This window comes from Anopheles funestus, chromosome 2RL (genome assembly GCF_943734845.2).
Source record: "Anopheles funestus chromosome 2RL, idAnoFuneDA-416_04, whole genome shotgun sequence".
Lineage (NCBI taxonomy): Eukaryota > Metazoa > Arthropoda > Insecta > Diptera > Culicidae > Anopheles > Anopheles funestus.
The window spans coordinates 10,579,067-10,598,041 of record NC_064598.1 but is presented as its reverse complement, the minus strand read 5'-3'; the positions used below and the strand labels follow the sequence as shown (position 1 = coordinate 10,598,041).

General features: G+C 37.9%; 1 protein-coding gene across 2 annotated transcripts in view; it reads left to right on the top strand.

Moving 5' to 3' along the window:
* Positions 1–17,517, top strand: part of LOC125764409 (broad-complex core protein) — a 108,679-nt gene extending 91,162 nt beyond the window's left edge. Inside the window, exon 11 of one of the 2 annotated variants that reach the window (XM_049428630.1) lies at positions 10,488–17,517. In XM_049428630.1, the coding sequence (XP_049284587.1) occupies positions 10,488–10,945 (458 nt within the window). In that variant the 3' untranslated portion in view covers positions 10,946–17,517. Of the gene's footprint in view, positions 1–1,632; positions 2,471–10,487 lie in introns of those variants that run through there. The other variant, XM_049428632.1, reaches the window with a different exon arrangement.
* The last annotated feature ends 1,458 nt before the right edge of the window (positions 17,518–18,975 follow it).

The following is an 18,975-nucleotide window of genomic DNA, read 5'->3' as shown; positions in this document are numbered from 1 at the left end:
GATTACTACTACTACCGCTACTACTACTACAACTACTACTTGTTGGTATGGTTTTCAGTGTTGTATGATTTTCGCATCATTTTAGCAAGGTTTTATTAAATGTGTTTTTATTATCTATATATATATATATGATATGATATGATTGTGTTACTCAGTTGAATGTTGTGTGGCTTTTATGTCAATGTCGAACCGTGTACCAGTAATTAGTGTTATTACAATTGCTTATCCCTGTTTTATACGTGTATACATTTATTTTTCTGTGTTATCCCGTTTTGCCTTTGATCTAAATGTATTTATATACCCCCCAAAAAGACCGATATCAGGTGAAACACTACGTGTACGAATTAGTGGCAGCCCTAGAGCTAGAGCGTAAGAAGGTAATGAAACCAAATCTAAAACCCAATTTCCAAATGATCCGTAAAATGTGAATCCACTCCACACAGTGTGAAGAACGCTAGATGGCCATGCAAGTGCAAATTTAAACCGTGCTAAGTAGAGCGAACATCGAATGTGTTAAAGAAAACAATAAATTAAAAGCTTCTTCCTTTCTGCTATGCGCTCAACCCGGCTATCGGCTCATCCACAGCGTATGCATCCAACGTTGGAACTATAATGTGTAGGAATCGAAAACAATAAGGGCCTTTCCGTGAACTAGATTGATGTTAACACTTTTGTTAGGCCTTTTCACAATGGCCATATATAGGCGCACCACTGTGTTCTCTGACGTTTGAGCCACCTTTCAAAGTGCAGTTCGCCTACCTTCTTAGTGTTCTCTTTAACGATATGTCACTCCATATCTACTATCTCTGCTCTTTTTCTTTTCTTCACTCGCCTCTCTGTTGTATGTTTCTCTCTTTCTCTCTCTCTCTCTCTCACTTTCTCTTTCTCGCTCTGTTTATCTCTTTCTTCTACATATTACGGCCATCTTGGCGATACACCCGGACACTACTGCTAAGCCACTGTAGAATCTTGTGCCGTAACGAGTACTACCATTCTTCGTATACTTACAACAAATCAACAACACTTTTTCATCTTCTAGTGTCTTCCCCCCCACTTACCTCCACTGTCCCTTAATTCGTTTCGGTTCCATCACTATGTGAATCTTCACAATAATTTTGCACAAAAAGCCACTATCAAATGAACAAATAGACAGCTACAAATAACAACTACCACTGCAACATAACGACAGCTGTCAAATTTGACAGCTGGAACGTGGGGCAAAGTTTTGACAACCTTCTGTTTTCGTATAAGTAAATTCCGTTCGTTTCCCACAGCCTACATAAATCAACCGAGACACAACATATCCGTAGCGTAGCAGCATCAATCTCTCTGTCTCTTTCTCTCCCTTCTCTGTGTCAAACACACGCACATTCTGTCACAAAAAAAAACTTTACCCTCTGGACACTGATCTGTCTCTCTACTACTACATCATCACTACTGTCCTCGTTGTCTGTCTCTACAAATTCAAAATGAATGATTAAAATCTTCCCAAAACTCACCGAATCGCAAAAAAAACAACAAACCTGACGTAACAGAACAACAACATTACAAAACAAACAAACAAAAAAAACAAACATCAAACTTCAATTGGGTAGTTTTTGGAATGTTTTTCGTGTGTCTTGTATATTGCAGGCTGCTCTCCTAAGAAACTGTTTTCATGTCAGCTGTGTGGCAAAGTGCTGTGTTCGAAAGCATCACTGAAGCGGCATATCGCCGACAAACACGCGGAAAGGCAGGAAGAGTACCGTTGCATCATATGCGAGCGCGTCTACTGCTCGCGCAACTCATTGATGACACATATCTACACATACCACAAGTCCCGGCCCGGTGAGCTGGACATGAAGGATGTGAAGTTCTTCTAGAGCCCGTCGACAGCTCCTCCGTTCGTTCCCTTCGCGCTACCTTTTGTACTATCACCACCACCACCACTACAGCCACTATTACTACTACCACCACCACCACCACTACCTCCACTACAGTACACACCATAGCTATCATTCACACGTTCATCGCCACCTGTTCATCTCGTGTCGTGCACGTGTGTGGCCCAAGGAACGGGACCCGTTGATGTCCCTTTTCCATTTCCTCCCCTCGTCCCCTTACCGACTTATTGAGTTTGGAGCCGATTTCTGCGCAATGCCAGAACCAACAACAGACGTGAGAGAGCGAAGGTACGCTGTGCTGAGAACGCTACGCGAGGAGCACTAGCAAAATCACACACCTAGAGATTAGTAGCGGAACAAGCACAAACAACTTATTCGAAACACTTAGAACCCTGACTGTAGTGATTACTCTCAGGCACGCAGGCAACTTGCAAGGCAACACTGAGAATGAACATGAAACGAAACGAAACCTGAAGTCTTCTATATCCAGTGATTAAATCAGTAGTGGTACAGAGTCGTTCACTCAGTTTACGAGATTGGGATGTGTTAAACACAAAAGCTGTCAGAAAATGAGCCTGCCGCAGCCAAAACCAAGTCCCAAGAGCCTGCCGCAAGCTTCCTGCCCAAGGATAATAAGTAAAGTTAGCGTTATTACTGCGGACCAAACACCAACGAACAGAAGGAAGATGTGTATAAAACAAAACAAAAGAAACAAACTACTCCTGTTTGCAACTGCTACGACTGCTGCTGATGCTGCTGCATCGACCATAGCGGAGAAGCCGGCTTTTTTAGCTCATCGGTTGCACAGCAACGGCCACGAAATGAAGAAGAAACAATCACCCGTCTACTAAACAAAGAATGTATCAAATCAGAAGGATGGATGACAGATGACAGATTGAGAGAGGAACATGCAAACAGAAGTCGAAACAGAGAATCTGCGTGTGGGTGTGTGTGTGTCTGTCTGTCTGTCCGTTTGCGCACATACAAAATGTGTGTATGTGGATGTATGTACCTATAGGAAACCCATGAGAATGAAATGAAAGACTTTGTGTGTGAAAGGTTAGCGTTTTATGTTATAATTTTATTTCTATCTCGCATCTCTCCTCAATTAGTTGCCCTTATCTATTTCACTATCATAAACGCTACTCGAATCATCTTTCCTTTCCTATCTAGCTATGCAAAAAATCAAAATAGAAAATAACTATCTTTACTAGCTCGTTAGCAATACTATCCGCCACTACTCTGATCTTTTCCGGATTTGTTTTCTTTTCTTCTTCACCACTTTAGTGCCTTATCTATTGCTCTGCTACAGTTACATATCTCACTCAATTTTTCTCATTTTCCAACGCGTATGTAGTCTTCCACCAGTTTGGAGTTAAATATATATATAGCTTATATAAGTTGGTTTATTACCAAACGAAAAATCAAATCAAAACAAGCAAACAATTCCCAAATTTCCCATGCAGCGTGTATTTGCCAACACGCTAAAACATTCCATTTGCAAGCCATTTCTTTATACATAAACGCTCGATTTTATAAATATTCTTACACTATTAGCGTTTTTTACTTCACATAGACTTATATACTTACTATATACTGTAAAAATGGTAGATTGTGTTAAAAGTTCTATTTAAACCATTATCCTATCCAGCGCCAGATCTCTGTTGAACGATCCAGGATCGGGGTGAGAAGGAGCGTATGCATAGCTTAAATAATCCAATATAAAATAAAAATTTGCTGCTAACACTAGTTTCCCATTTTCTCTCACTCTTCTTCTCGCTCACTATCTTTTCTATCTCGCTATCTTCTTGCGCTATCGCTTACTTCTATGAAGTATATCATTTAAACCGTTTATCTTTCATTTACTGCTGATATCGTTTAATTAACATACCATTTAGAGTTGCGAGTTATGCGGTAGTACTATTGACCCGTATCGTTACGTCCACTCGTATTACAGAGTCACCGATCCCGTACGAAACACTAATTAATTGAGAAGCCAACAAAAGCATCTCGTCTCTTCGTACACTCTCTATTGTAGTGATGCTGCCTTTCCTTAGTGTGTTTGTTACTTAGCGCAACTTGATGATATTTAATTTCCATGACTGCTGCAAAAACACGCGCGTTGAATCGTATGCGTATCTCGTACTACCTTTCGTTTACAAAATGTCATCGCCTATCTTATCGTGTTAGCTCGTTAGCATTACTACTAAGGTATGATTTATTATTTAAAATGCAATATCTTGAGCACTCAATCACTCACTCGCGAACAGAGAGGCGTGTCCTCTTATTTTATTTTTTTTATTCTGTCGCGCCCAAGTCTGAGCAGTAGGTTTAGTTTAGTAGTTTTTTTTGTGAATAAGACAAAAGTACACGGTAATTACCACTTACTATTATTATCACCTAGACATCTACCTCCTTGATTATTTTTTGTTTTATTTTAACATCAACAAACTTAGTTCGCATTTGCACATATTGCGGGCTGTAGGTGTGATCGTCAGCCTCGCTCCACATGCCGTTTCTTTCTTGCTGTACAATATTCAGTCCTTTCACCCGTAGAAGGTACACATTCCAGGCTAGTACTTTCAGACTAGTGATTATTCTCCTTTAAAATATTAAATTTTAGTTTAATTTCGGTACTGATGCTGAAACACTTGTCTTTGATCATCTTTTACACAACCAGTTACTCCATTTTGTTTTCATTTTGTACCTCTATTATCAGGGTCTTTATTCCTTTACCTCTCTTTTTGCTTATTTTGCATTGCTATCGCTGTTACTTAGTATCGTTACGTAAATAGCAATATAAAATAGCTACTGAAATAGTACACTCGTAAGTAGTCACACTAGCGGAACTCCCAGTTTGTACATAACGTTTCCAGTTTCTTTTTTTTGTAATCTTAAAATAACTCACAAAAACAAACACATCAGTTCGGTTGGGAGAAGCAAAGAAAATGGAAGTAAAAAGGTGTACACCACAATTAAATAAAAAAAGAAAAAAAAGAGAAAGGAAAGCAACACACTCAAGCAAAATCAAACATTGCCATATACAGATATATAAAATATAATATACAATAGTTTTTATCTAGCGTATTGTTTTGAAAAATAAAAGCATAACATTTTATCAAACCTCCTTTCTTTATCCTACTTCTTTTCAATGCATGTTAGTTGCAAAAAAAAACAATCAAAACCAAATCCAATCATATTACGGTCTTGTAGAGACCATCCAGCAAATCATTTTGTTTGATAAGAACGAAAAGACCAACAAACGCAAAGGAAATACATACCTGTTCACAAGACAAAAGTAAACGAAACAAAACAAAAAAAAAACAACTTCGAGTCGGAAAATTGTGAAAAACTTCCCATGAAAAGACCCGCCCACTGACATGAGTAGAGAATAGAACAGAAAATTAGTTCCTGCATTAAACGTGTGTGTGCGTGTGATTTTGTCTTCTTCGTCTTCTTTAGTATACCCTACTCAGTCGATAAATTTGTCCTTCCCAAAACCGATCGATCGCCCGTGTCTTCTGTCGCCATTTGTTTTCGCCCCCAGGTGTAATTTTTCCCCCGTTTTGCTTACAACTGTCGATAGTTGGAGAGTTCATCTTTTAAAGAGTTTGAGAGAGAGAGACAAGGAGAGAAAAGGAGAAAGAGAGAGAAAGAGAGAGTTAGTGAAAATGAGTGATCTTTCTCCACGTCTCTAGTTTCGGTTGCGTTTCAGCAAGACGATCGACGCATCTTTATGCTGCCTAGCTAGACTTGACGGACGAAGATCAAAGCCTACTACTATTCACAGGTTCTTTTCTTTTGCCTGCTAATCGTAACTTAGCACACCCAAAGCTTTCGAGTACAGGATGCGCTGTCCTTTATATATACGCGTGTATGTGTGTGTGTGTGCGTTCTTGTGAGTAAATCACAGCCTCCTATTTCAATCGTATCGTAGCATGGCATTTGCTTGTTTTCTTAGCAATGATTTTCTTCCATCATCCCTACCGCGTTAATAGAATTAAAGCAATATTAAATACACACACACATACACATACAAAATAAAAAATATGAAGAAATTAAAAAAAATAGTTAGTTGTCATCGTGCCTGTATATACAGTGCTGCTGCAGTAAAACGATCGTTGTCGTCGTTTGCTTGCCGTACTGACTGCATGATGTTACTTTTGTATGTTTCTTTTTTATTTTTCCCTTCGCTGTAGGTAGATGCCGTTTATAATGCTTGGCGTTGTATTCTGGTTTTTCTTTAAATTGCAAAAAAAAATACAATCAAGGATCAAGCCAAGAACCGTAAAAACAAACAAAGAAAATGGTAACCCATCGCGATCATCGATTATGAGCCCGTACTGTGTTGAAATACAAATTTTCTTTTGCCTCTTTTTTTTTAGCCATTTTGTTCATTTCTTCTTAGCTGCTGCCGGCCGCCTGCATGACGTCTCCTCTTACCTCTCTCTGTGTGTGTATCTCCCTGTGTGTGTTCGCTTGTTGGTTTTTCTTTTGTTCGTGTATGTGTCATCCTCGCTCACTGTATGTGGTTATGTGTGTGTGTATGTGTGTGTAAGTAATTTAGTGCGTAAGTATACTTTTACTAAAGTAAGTATATGAATGATAATATCCCTTCTTCTCCTCTTACCCACCACCTTTCACTTTCATCCTTTCCATTCGCGTCCTTTCATGTTCTAATGTTTTATTTTTCTCCCGAAAATATAAACCAAACAAAATATGTTCATTTGCATCTCTGTGTGCTTCTATATTTATGTTTAGTTTTTTAAATGTTACACATAAGTGTCATTGCTCCATATATTATGTGTAAGTAAATATAAGCTTCCATGTTCGTGCATAATGCATAAATCGATACTAATACATTTTAAATATCCCTATCGACAAAGTGTTCATCGATGGATGAATTTTTTGAAAAGGGGGTGAAAATTTTGCTCGAATCACCCCAAAATGAGAGTGTGTGCGTGGCTCGCTGTATCGCGATAGAGTTCGGCGTGTGTCGAATGAATGTTCAAAAAGGTCGTAGTAGGCTAAAAACTTGTCTGCCTGTTTTCGCTCGGTCACTGTCTAGTTTCATGCGGGAATAGTTCGTGAATTGTGGATTGCGTCAGTTCGTGGACTGTGTATTCGTTTGTGGAATAGTGTTTGCCAAGTTGTTCCAGTTCTAGTTCTAAAAGGATATTTCTGTGACGGCACTGGTAAGTTATACCGCCAGCGTGATAACCTGGAGTTGGAGCAGACTTCGGCTGAATACGACGATGCAGAGGCAGGACAAGCTGTTTCAAGACATTTGAAGAGCAACGCGTGGGAACATATGGCCACAGTTAACGGTCCTCATATCTAGAGGTTTTTGTGTACACAAATTCTGGAAGCAGGAAGGATTCAAGTACCGTAGTGTGAAACACTCCGTCAACAGAGAAAAACGCGTGTTTTCTTACAACTGTGCCCACACGCGTCCCTTTGGCCTACTGCTTCAAAGGTAGGCTACCCTTTACAATCAATGTCATGGCGTCTAACGCAATCGCTTGAACATTCTGTATCCTTTTCCTCTTGCAGCTAACTTTCATACTTCTTGTTGGTCGCCCTCGGATAGAGCGTATGAATTGACGGCCTCATCTTTTTCGCATCATTTGAAATTAACAAATTATTGGACATGCTCGTGATTATCCAGTTCTATGATGCACCTGCCAATGGAAGTGAAAGCCAAGCCAACCTTAGTATTGGTTGTTTTTGTTGCTGATCGGTTCTAAATCGGTTTGTATCGCAGCTAACGATTCTCGAAGAAGTGTCAGTGTCCTAATCTTCCTTATTTTCATTGCTCAACAAACAGGATAGTGGAAACCGCTCTTGTTGACACTCTACATAGGCGCTGGATTGGATTTTTCTTCGCTCTGCTCACAGTGCGTGACTTTGGTTTGTTGTGGCAAACTATCAGTCAATTAACAGTCCCCTCAGGTAAGTATTGTCCATTCTTATGGACGTTTGTTGTATTGTTTTACGTATGTATATCTAATAAAGCATACTTTTTCAGGCAAAACACGTTCAGTCCTCCGTACACATCTGATTTCCGTAAGAATTACCCCTCAAATTCGAAGGAGACAATGTTCTATCTGCACCTAGCACCTCTACATACCGTGACCGATAAAGCTAGCCTTTGATCCTTTTTTTGGATAATATACTGCGCCAAAGTTGAAAGTCGGTCGAATCATAAACTAACTAAGGTAAGTAATATGTTATACTTTTAAAAAATTGTAGAGAAAATAATCAATAATTTTATTTCTTCTTGCACATGCACAGGAATCGCCACTCGTTACGAGATTATTATTGGTTGGAACCTTGTTTTCGCCGTTTGTTATACGTAAGTATGCCTAAATAAAACGTTTGTTAATGCTTAACTAACATACGTATTTTTATCTCTTCCATATCGGTCTTAGATTCCATTTGCAGATACAAAATGGAGAGTGAAATATGCAAAAAATCGCGTGATAATGCGGTCAAAATAAAATTCAGATCGCACACGATAACAAACTCAAAGGCACGATGTTAGTTTGTTTCGAAACACGCTGAAAATTCCATTGAAAATTTTCGCCAGGACCTATTTGATTGATACAGGATATGAATCTCTTCGAAACTTGATCTTGGAAGGGAGAAAATGTCCACGATGATGTATTGTTTATGCTGCACCGATCGAAACAGACCGCGTGATTATGAAAACGGTAACAAATCGTGGGCAGAATAATGAGGACCAGGATTAGAAACCCATGGCTAAGCTGGCGCAGAATACGAGCGTTGAAAATTGTACGCTGTCTGGATGGATGCTGGATTTTTTCTGGGGTATGGTCTAAAACTATGTAGATAATAAGAATAGAAAAAAGGTATGAAGCGTAAGATATTGATGTTATTATGGTTCTAAAACACTACATGTTAATTGTTATCTTTTTACGCTTGCCATAAAACCAGGAAAAATAAAAAAAAATAATATTATATTTGTTAAAAACAAAAAATGTTTTCATTGCACCGTTGAAAATCAACGGTGCGGAAAGAACGATTGAAAATGAACATTACAGCATAAAAATGAACCTAACGAAAACGCGCTCATGAAATAATGAATCTCACGCACACACTCTCAAAAAACGGCTTCACAAGATCTGCTGTGAAGCTTTTGTGAAGCCGCTTGTGAAGCCGTGAATTTTACTCGAAATTCACTCTCAGGCGAGCAGTTTGTCGATAGGGATGGCTAAATGTGATGCTTAATAAGCAATGCATCTCTGTTTCTTTAAGTGTTGTCCATAAAAATGTTGTTTTTAACAGCTTTTGTTAGCCCAAACGAATTGTAGAATTCATGCTGACGCAAATCTTTTTGATTTAATATGCAGCAAATGAGAACTTACAGTTTGCGTTTAAAAACAATGGATTGATTTAGAATCGTGTAGAAAAAAATATAAAAAGATAGTGTCAAATAGATCTCGTCATCCATTAAGGGCCATAACGTACGGAAAGATAAGTTTTATAAAGTCCAACTGACATTAACGGGCATCATTTCTGGACGATTAGTTGAACATTCTTTGATCTTCATTTTTAGATTCTACTACAACCACACTGTAACGATCAATGTTCTGATCTATCTCCAGAAGAGCTTATTCTTGATTATTCCCTAGATGGCCAAAGAATTTGAAATGAAGAATTGATAACATATTGTTGTTAAACGCATACGTTACTCAATTGTTTGTTCAACATTAAATAAGAGTCATTAAACTCTCTACGAGTTCCTTGCATCAAAACAACATTCTTATAGTTTATTTTTATAAATCTCTTTGAATGCATTTTGCATGTTCAATTTTTTAGCCTTAAAATCGCATCTTGATGCATTCGTTCTTAAAAGCTTGACAAGATCTGCTGTGGCATGTGTTTCATTATTAAACTAGAAGATAGTATAGTCACTCATTGATAAAGGCTTCTCCTTACGCTATGATTTGCATTGTAATTAATAAAAAATATTTTTGTTTCTTTTTTTCTTCCGCCTATACACCTCTTGTGCGTACGTTTTTGTGTACAGTTACAAGATCCGTGTACAGGCGGTTCAATCGTTCAATGCTGTACGCCACGCCACGGTAGCTGGAACAGTTGGAAGAATTTCCCTGTTTTTTATCAATTCCTTTTTTTTCGTTTTTAAAATCTTCTACCGTATTTATCATGTTCTAACTATCTAGACGCAACTGTGAACTGAACTAGTTCTTCTCTATCGTTCGGCAGGCACGGTGGCGCATCTGTTTGCTACTGTTTGCTTGCTGTGTTTGTGGCTACTGTCGGTTCAGTTTTTGTTTTTTTTCCCCCACTTACACTTAGTTTCACTATATCTACGCCTATCGTATTGAATCCCAATAAAAAAATATTTATCTACTTCTACAATATCTTTATAAATATATATATCTCTCTATCTCTCTCTATTTTATTCACTTTTAACCAAAACTGTAAAAGTGAATTGCACTGTTGCAACAGTTCCACCTGTACTGGCCAGCTAATCAGCGCTAATATACTGTTTCCTTTCCTTCTATTTCGTCCCGTTCTTTTCCGCATCCACGTGTGTGTGCGCGACCCACCGAACAGGTCCACCAGGCCAAGGATCACCGTCCGCATCGTCGTCCTCGTCGTCGGTGATCGCCGGCTCACCATCGCAGCTAATGCCACTCCGTATGCCACCACCGACCAGCGGAGGCATTAACGAACCGCAGGAGTGTCCCTACTGTCGGCGTACATTCTCCTGCTACTACTCCCTGAAGCGTCACTTCCAGGACAAGCACGAACAGTCCGATACGCTGTACGTGTGCGAGTTCTGTCACCGACGGTATCGGACGAAAAATTCGCTCACCACACACAAAAGCCTCCAGCATCGGGGTTCGAGCGGTATGCTAAAACGGTTGCTGAAAACATCCGCCATCAAGACGGTCCTGTCCGGCAATGGGAGCAATGTGGGAGCCGGTCTGCACGGTACGCATCCGCACGCCCATCCACATCTGTTCGACTTTGCGGCCGAACTCGGTCAACCACCGCCGGGCATTCAGTAAGCCTACGTGTTAACCGCACTACCACAACCGGGCAGCAGGACACGGGTCCAACATGGTTCAGCACATCACATCATCAGTGGCAGAAGTAGTACGATCGCGATCGCGACTACGATCAATCCCAACGGACACTGTTTCATATCACAACAACCGATATCAATTGCGCTATCTCTCAAGGGAAGTGTTTGTCAACGTTAGAAAGCTTTCGTTCACATTTCAGTTTGAAACATATCCAAAGTGACCAAAGTGCATATCAAGCAAACTATATCACACTACCCTTAAAGGTCTTGTTTTTTTTTTCTTATATTCGCTACTCGTTCGTGCTAGTAAGCGTGCAGCTAATTAAAACATATCCACCCAGTATTGAGTATCTGCCCCGAAAACCCGAAAATAGCAAAAGAAGAGAAACATAAGCACTCTTTCGTCTTTATTGCCAGTGATTTAATACTTGTTCGTCATCGATCAAAACGATTTCAGAGCATTTAAGTGTGTTGGTGACAACATTTGTACCATTTCTGGACTCTGTTCAAGTTGAACTAGAATGTGTCGAGGTTCTATTCAAAGCTTTCTTCATTAACTCATTCGGAAAGCTTTCGGTGTGACATTGAAGAAAGCTTTAAACAGAGTTGATTTAAGCTCTCACAAATTCTAGTTTAACTTGAAGATAATCTAGAAAAGCGTCCAAATTTTGCTACTTAAACTCGAAAACCCTGTAAGGTGCAATATAAGCAGGTGTTAAACAACCTGAAACCTGTCCTTTTTGTGTTAACATTTGTGTGATGTTCTGATGGATCCGTACCAATCCGTACCAGTGTGGCATTGGAAGGAAATGACTGTGCATATCGGGTGAACATTTTCACAACAAATCCCAGTACCAGTTCGGTGGAAACGATTTTTTTTTTGTTTTTTTGTTTTGTTTTTACTGTAAAATTATTTATACCTACGAAAAACGAAAGGCGGAAAATGGAAAGCGTAACTTAATTAAAGATTAAGAACAATGTGTACAGTACCAGTTTCGTATGATTATTTACATGTTTAAGTTACTCCCAGTAGCAATAGTGCGATGTGCAATAATTCTGAAACGCTAAACATTAATGGACGACGATACGTTGTATAAATATTTCCATCAAAGAAGAAACAAAGTGTATGTGTGTGTGCTGTAAACTGTACTTCGTGCAGGGAAAAAGCAGGAATTAAATTGATTTTTAGATTCCAAACTTATGTTTGTTCATCTACCGGTCTAAGTTCTTACGATCGTGTTAGGTAAATTTGCACACATATCAAAACACACACCACACAATGATTTATGCATTTTAACCGAGTACGATTTAAATGTGATGTGAGGCACAACTTTGCTGCCGTAGTAAAGTGTTTCCCATTGATAAGGATAAGTACACTGAGTAGGGCCAAACAAAAAAAAACAAGGAAAAATGTTTATTTTACTCAACGCTGTAGATGACACTAAATTGCCAAATTAACAGGGATGTGTTTTAAATTTTAATGAAACAACAACAGCAAAAAAAAACCAAGCGATTGTAGATCATTTCCACCACGATCGATCTGTGTGGGCGCGTGGCTTGCGGTTCGGCTAGTGTGATACAACCACGTTGTATCGAGCATGTGAAAGCTCAAACAAAACAAAACAAAACAAAGGATTCAATTGTGTACGGAGCAAAAAAGGTAGATAAATTGACACGACGCGTAAACTTAAGGAGATCAAGACAAAACGAATAACTGTGATTTTATGAGAGAAAAGAAAAATTAAAATTAATTATTTAAATGGTTTACCTATTTTTCTTTTACGTTTTTTTTCGCTATAACTCTATAACTCTTTCGATAAACACGGATCAATACCAAAATTTGCCATCTGCAACGTCGTGTGCGTGTGTGTGTGTATGTGGTTGGGTGTTTTGTATAGCACAATTCAGGTAAAACAATAATGAAGAAAAGAAGAAAAAACTCTTAGCCAAAAATTAAACAAATCCCGAAATGTAAGGTACAATACAATTTGTGAACACAAGAATAAGAAGAAGGAGAAGACGATGAAAATCACAAGGCAAAATGAGATTATTATACATTTTAAAAGAACTGACTAGTAAAGCACCTTCTTAGTGAGCATCGTATCGTTCTCCTGAGTAATTTTTACTATTGCTTCACACACGAGGTGCATATCCTTGCACGGTTTATTCGTTCATGCTCGCGTAGGAGCACAAAGAATTGAACTTAGGCATAAAAACGGCACACTTAGCAAAACGCACAAACAACGTGAAAACCCTCTTGAAACTACTCAGCGAAACTGTTAAGCACAATGGCGGAGCACAACATATCACCAACCCAAACATATGTGTGATCGCGCGTGTATTTGTCGAAAACTCAAGAACTTCTTATACTTTTTTCGCTATTGGCTACGATACGATTTATTTACATTTTTCTTACAATCTACAATCTAGACAGAGAGGCGTTTTAGACAAATAATGTGAAGGAACCCTATATCAAGTGTAAAATTTATTGAAAAGTGCACAGAAGAACAATTAAACAACAGAAAAGATTATTTATAATTGTAGTACAATAGTCAGAAAAATGCATTTTTAAAACAACACTCATACACACACAGACACACACAAGCACCTAAGCTCATAAATAAAGCGAATGTACAGAGAGAAAATTTAGTGAAAAAAAGGATATAATGGAAGTGTTAAATCAAGCTACTACGACTCACTTGAATGTGCTATCGTTTCATACTTTCCGGGCAAAGAGACAAACTTAGTAGGCTGCTATAGGACAGTCACAAATACGACGCAGGGATTTGATCACACACAAAAAATACACACACACAAACAAAAAAAAACGATAATAATAAAACACACTTCTCGCATGTGTTGATATGAATGTTAGCAATAGCTAGTGAAGGCGAAACACATATGCACACGTGATGTGAGTAGGTCAGTGAACATTAGTGCACACTGCTGTACATAATTATAAGACTAAGAGTTTGACTAATAATCGCAATCTATCAGAGCAGGCGGGGGGGGGGGAGCGTGTTGAAGTGAAACAAATAAAAAAGAATGAAGCTAAACAAACAGCAAAGTTCTACAACACAATCGAAGACAACAAAGGAAGCATCTAAACACACAAACAAATTGTGACACCCGCATTTGTTTGTGTGCGTGCGTGCGTATGTGTGTGTGTATAGGAGTAAGGGTGTATGAATTTAAATATAATTCCGTATACCAGACCGGCGGTGTCACCAAATTATTGCAATCGGAAAGAATGGTCTACAAGATCTGTTACATTTAGCTATATAATTGCCAAATTTTTTAAAAACTACTGTCCTTAAGAAGAGAAGGAAAAAACAAAACACAACAAAAAAACATATCCTATGCTCAAATGAAAAGGAAAAGTATAGAAAAAAAACATACACAAACACTCTCACACACAAGGTCGATTTGAGTGGCGCCATGCAAAGGAATGCAGGACAAGGAAGTAACAACAGAAAAGTATATATAAAAATTACAAAAAAAAAGTATATATATATATTCGATGAGGCAAAGTCAAGAAGTATATAGTGCAGTATTAAGAGACTTGCAAGTGTTTTATAACTCTAAATGTACGAATTATTAACTATCCAAGATCACTTTGTATAGGGTATCGGTATAAATCCTGAAACAAAACAGAAAACTTGTAAAATGTTCGAATTTATCACACGTGAAATCATAAAACACTAAACACAGACACGCTCACAAAACAATGCAACACAAACAGCCAGTGAGAGGAAGAAATTTAAAGCAAATGTACTATTAAAGTTGTATTAAAGCAAAACTAGCCAAAACCACACTCAATGGCAGGGACTTCATAGTTATTAGAAAAAAACAATTACAAAAAGTTACAACAAAAACAAAAAAAAACAAACAAACAAGATAACAAAAAGAGAGTGAAATGTAAAGCATCATATTTACAGTGAGCGCAATATGTTTGTGTGTGTGTATAATTGCATGAGATGTGGAAAAACAACAAAGAGGAAAATATTACAAACTAAACACAACACAAAACCTCACAATCTGCACAATGAGTCAAAAGTTTAAACCCGCCAGCATAAACACATCATTTCCAGAACGCGCGTTTGAAGAAGAGAGAGAGATAGGTATATAGAAGGAAATAGTAGTAAACGATAGGTAGTGCAACACAAGGGCGTGTTTTTTTCTGTTCTTTTAACAGATTTATTTTATCCTTTTTGTTTTGGTCGGAGCTGTTACAGAATGTGAAAATGAAGAAAACACTACATACTGTGCATTGTAAACTACACGAAGAGATAGGATTAATTTGCAATATTTTTAAATTATGAACATAAGAGATATGCGTGAGCTTTCTTTTCCAACCGATCTCTAAATGCTGTTTGAAGACGATCATGAATGAAAATTAGATTGATCTTATTTGAAGAATAATACGAATATGTGTTGCATATATATGTTTGAGAATTAGGATTTTTTGTTTTTCGTATAGCAATTGTTTCTTAAATACCATTGTTCCTTATTAGAAGAAGATCCGTGATCCGGACTGAAAGATGTAACACGAAATCGTGACCTGTTGAGACTGTGCATAACAGCTTCCATCGGCAAGGGTCAACTAAGCAACATTCCCGATCTGCGTACCGAAAACCCGAATCCCCGGACTATCTAAACATAACGCGAGAAAAAAATGTTCTTCTTTTGTTTTTCCTTTTTTCGGAACAAATCGCCGATGGAAAGGAGCAAACTGTCAAAGTGCACTGTAGCGGGATGAAATTTGTAGATTAATTTCATCGAAGCTACCGTTGAAATTTGTAGCATCCAATAAGCAAGCAGAAAACTTTTGACAACCGTAACCACACATGGCCAAATGACAAATCATGAAGCAATCTAAAATCAGGGAATGTAGAATGCTCTGTGTTCATCTTCATGCCAGAAGATGGCGCACGTGTTGTTTAATTACGTTTGATTTTAAGTAACTTCATGGCAATACTTTTTATTGCTTTCATACGCTACTAATCAGTAGGGAATCTGTCATTAAAAGCAGTAGTTAAAACAAACACAACATCACATCTACATCGTCATCGGGGCATGTATTTCTTTTCGATTGTTTCCTGATGAATTGCACATGTATGCAAGCAGTGCAAACCAAAAGGCATCTCTCAAGTATACGCCAAAACGAGTACCGATTGTGATTCTCCGATTGTTGCAATATGGCGCAAAGGTGGCACATTAATGGTGGGGAAATAGTAAATACTACGTAGAGCAGAATGGCAGAATGGCAATAAGATTAATAAAATGGACAGCACTGTATCTGTGGAGAGATAATTATGGCTACCCTTTGTCGCTCATCATGCCGATGCACTCCTGTGACGTATGTGCCAAAAGACAGTCAAGCCAATGCATTATGTTCGAAAACATATCTTTTAACTTCTGTACATACTGTATAGTAAGGAGATATCATTTTTAATCGCTATGAGGACAAAAATACATTTCTACGTCTCAGGTCTCAAGTTTACAATAACAAAATATTAAGACGTTAAGATAAAATCAATCGCACCAAAAGCAACAACGCGATGCAGAAAGTAGCATCTACTTTGGCAGATAACGATTACAGCTTCTTCCCTTTATTTGTGTGTAGAATTCGTTCTATTCGCTTTTGTGAAATTAATTTGCACTTCGTATCGTATTTATATGATCAGGCATGTTTTATTTCTGTTTAAAAAAACAAAACATTAATTAAAGCGCCATCAAAACCAAGTTCAAATGCAACCAAGCTGCCTTTTAACAGAGTACAACAAAGCGCAAAGAAGCAAAGAAAAAAAAACAACCTAAAAATCACTCTTGAGAAGGAGAAACGAAATGCAAAAAGAAGAGAAACAAAAACTAAACTAAAAACGTTGGAAAAGAGTAACAGAATGGTTGGTGAATGCGTGCAATATTTGGATCAATTCACATCAATTTAAGTAATAGCAAAGTCTAAACAAAACAAATCATGGCAAATTATTTATGTTTAGGTACACGCTCAAACGAACGAGTCGGAATCGCAATGCAGCACAATACAAAACAAATGGAACCAAAAGGAAGAAGAAGAAGAAGAAGAGAAAATAGTGGAAAAATATTCTTATAAACCTGAACGAAATACCTCACGAGCTAACTAATTGCTACTAATAAATAATACAACACAAAATGGCTCGACAAACAATACAAAGCAAAAGAATAATAAAATATTAAGCAACAACAAAAAAAAACAATTTAAATCATAGCATACTCTCGACCGTTGTAGAGTTTTTAAAATCAAACCAAAATGAAACCATTTTTACTTGCGTTACTGAGTTGCAAATGGTGCAACTTCTTTGGTTCCATTTAAGGAATAACATATTACGATGAAAGATGTTTACAAATTAACAAAAAAAAAGAAACAAAACAATCACATACACATCACACCAAAATATGTAAATGAGACGAAAGGTTAAGCAACAGGGAACAGTGCGGAACAGTACACGTGAAGAAGGACACGTTCTATTGATAGTACACACCACAAATGCAAACAACTTCACACATACAAACACACCCACGACTTCTGTCAATATATTAGTATGCAGATATATACGAGATCGAGTTTAAATGCAAGTTTGAAATATGAAACCATACACGCACATCTATTTAACGAGTGTGTGCGTGCGTGCGTGCGTGCGTGTATGTACTATTTTTTCTCTCTTGTGTACGTGGTGCTGCTGGTGGGGAAAACTAGAAGAATACTTAGGATACTCTTTAGCTAGGGATAGGACGTTTGATGGGAATGGAATGGTGACAGCAAGCTGTTACAGCACAGAAGTCGAAGCAAAGCAAATACAGATGTAATACGAAATGCGATCCTGGTACGCAGGGGGATCGTCGGTCACTGCGCGGGTCTCTCTGTCTCTCTGTACTAAAAGCGCGTACTGCAAACGCGCAAACCTACAACGGCGAAAGTAAACTGAAACAATTTTCCTTATCGTTGTTGTATCCGTAGATGTGTTTTCTGCATCAAATTAGCATAAGTTCTAAGTGCGTACGGTGGCGGTGGAATGTTTAAGCATAAGTACCAAAAAACACAGCCGTAAACGAGCGAGTAATGAGACAAAAGAGCGATCGTAAGCGAATTACGGTGGGAATGGGGATTAGCCGAAACAGGTGTAACTGCACAGCAGATACATTCATTTGCCCTGGTTGCAATGAACCGGCAGGTACCACATTACCTGTCGAAGGAAGGAATGGTAGCATTAGGTTCCGGTTTGTGTATACCTCTACCGGTGGTTAGAAAAGATGGGGAAGCAAAAAGGAAACGCAAGCAAAACAAACAAAACATACAAAATCACAATGAATTTGAGTCAAAGACATCTTTTGTTGTCCTTTGCTTCAGTAATGATATTCATACATTTTCACGATAAATATAATAAACTCAACTAAGAAAATGTACAACGTCTAATAAGCTGATGCGTGGATAAGTCTTTTGTTTGTGTGTAACGGATCCGAAAAACTAGCAACGTACTGAATTCACGTACGCAGCCAACTTGTACTTTGTGGGTGAGAATGCTGTCACTTCAAATGACAGCCTCATGTTTCGTAGAGGAAGATTGTGGAGCTTCTTGAAAAGATCATGTGTTTTTGTGTAAAATTTGGCGATTATCATAAATAGGTTTATTATCATTAGTAAATTTTGAAAAATTTCCCAAAAAACAAAGCGATCAAATTCTTCGTTTAGCGGGCTTCAGACGGGCTTCAGGACGTCAATCTGAAAATTTTGCTAAATTTCCCCAAAAAAAACCAAGGCTAACCCCTTAAGAAGTTTTCGAGTTTTCAGATTTTTTTATTTTTTTCTTATTTTTTATGCTTTCTTCTATTTAAAGCGTTATTTGAGTGAAAAGAAACTTAGTTCAACCAATTCGCATCAAAATAAATCAAATTTTAAAATTTTGCTAAATTTCCCAAAAAAAAACCAAGGCTAACCCCTTAGGAAATTTTCGAGTTTTCAGATTTTTTTTA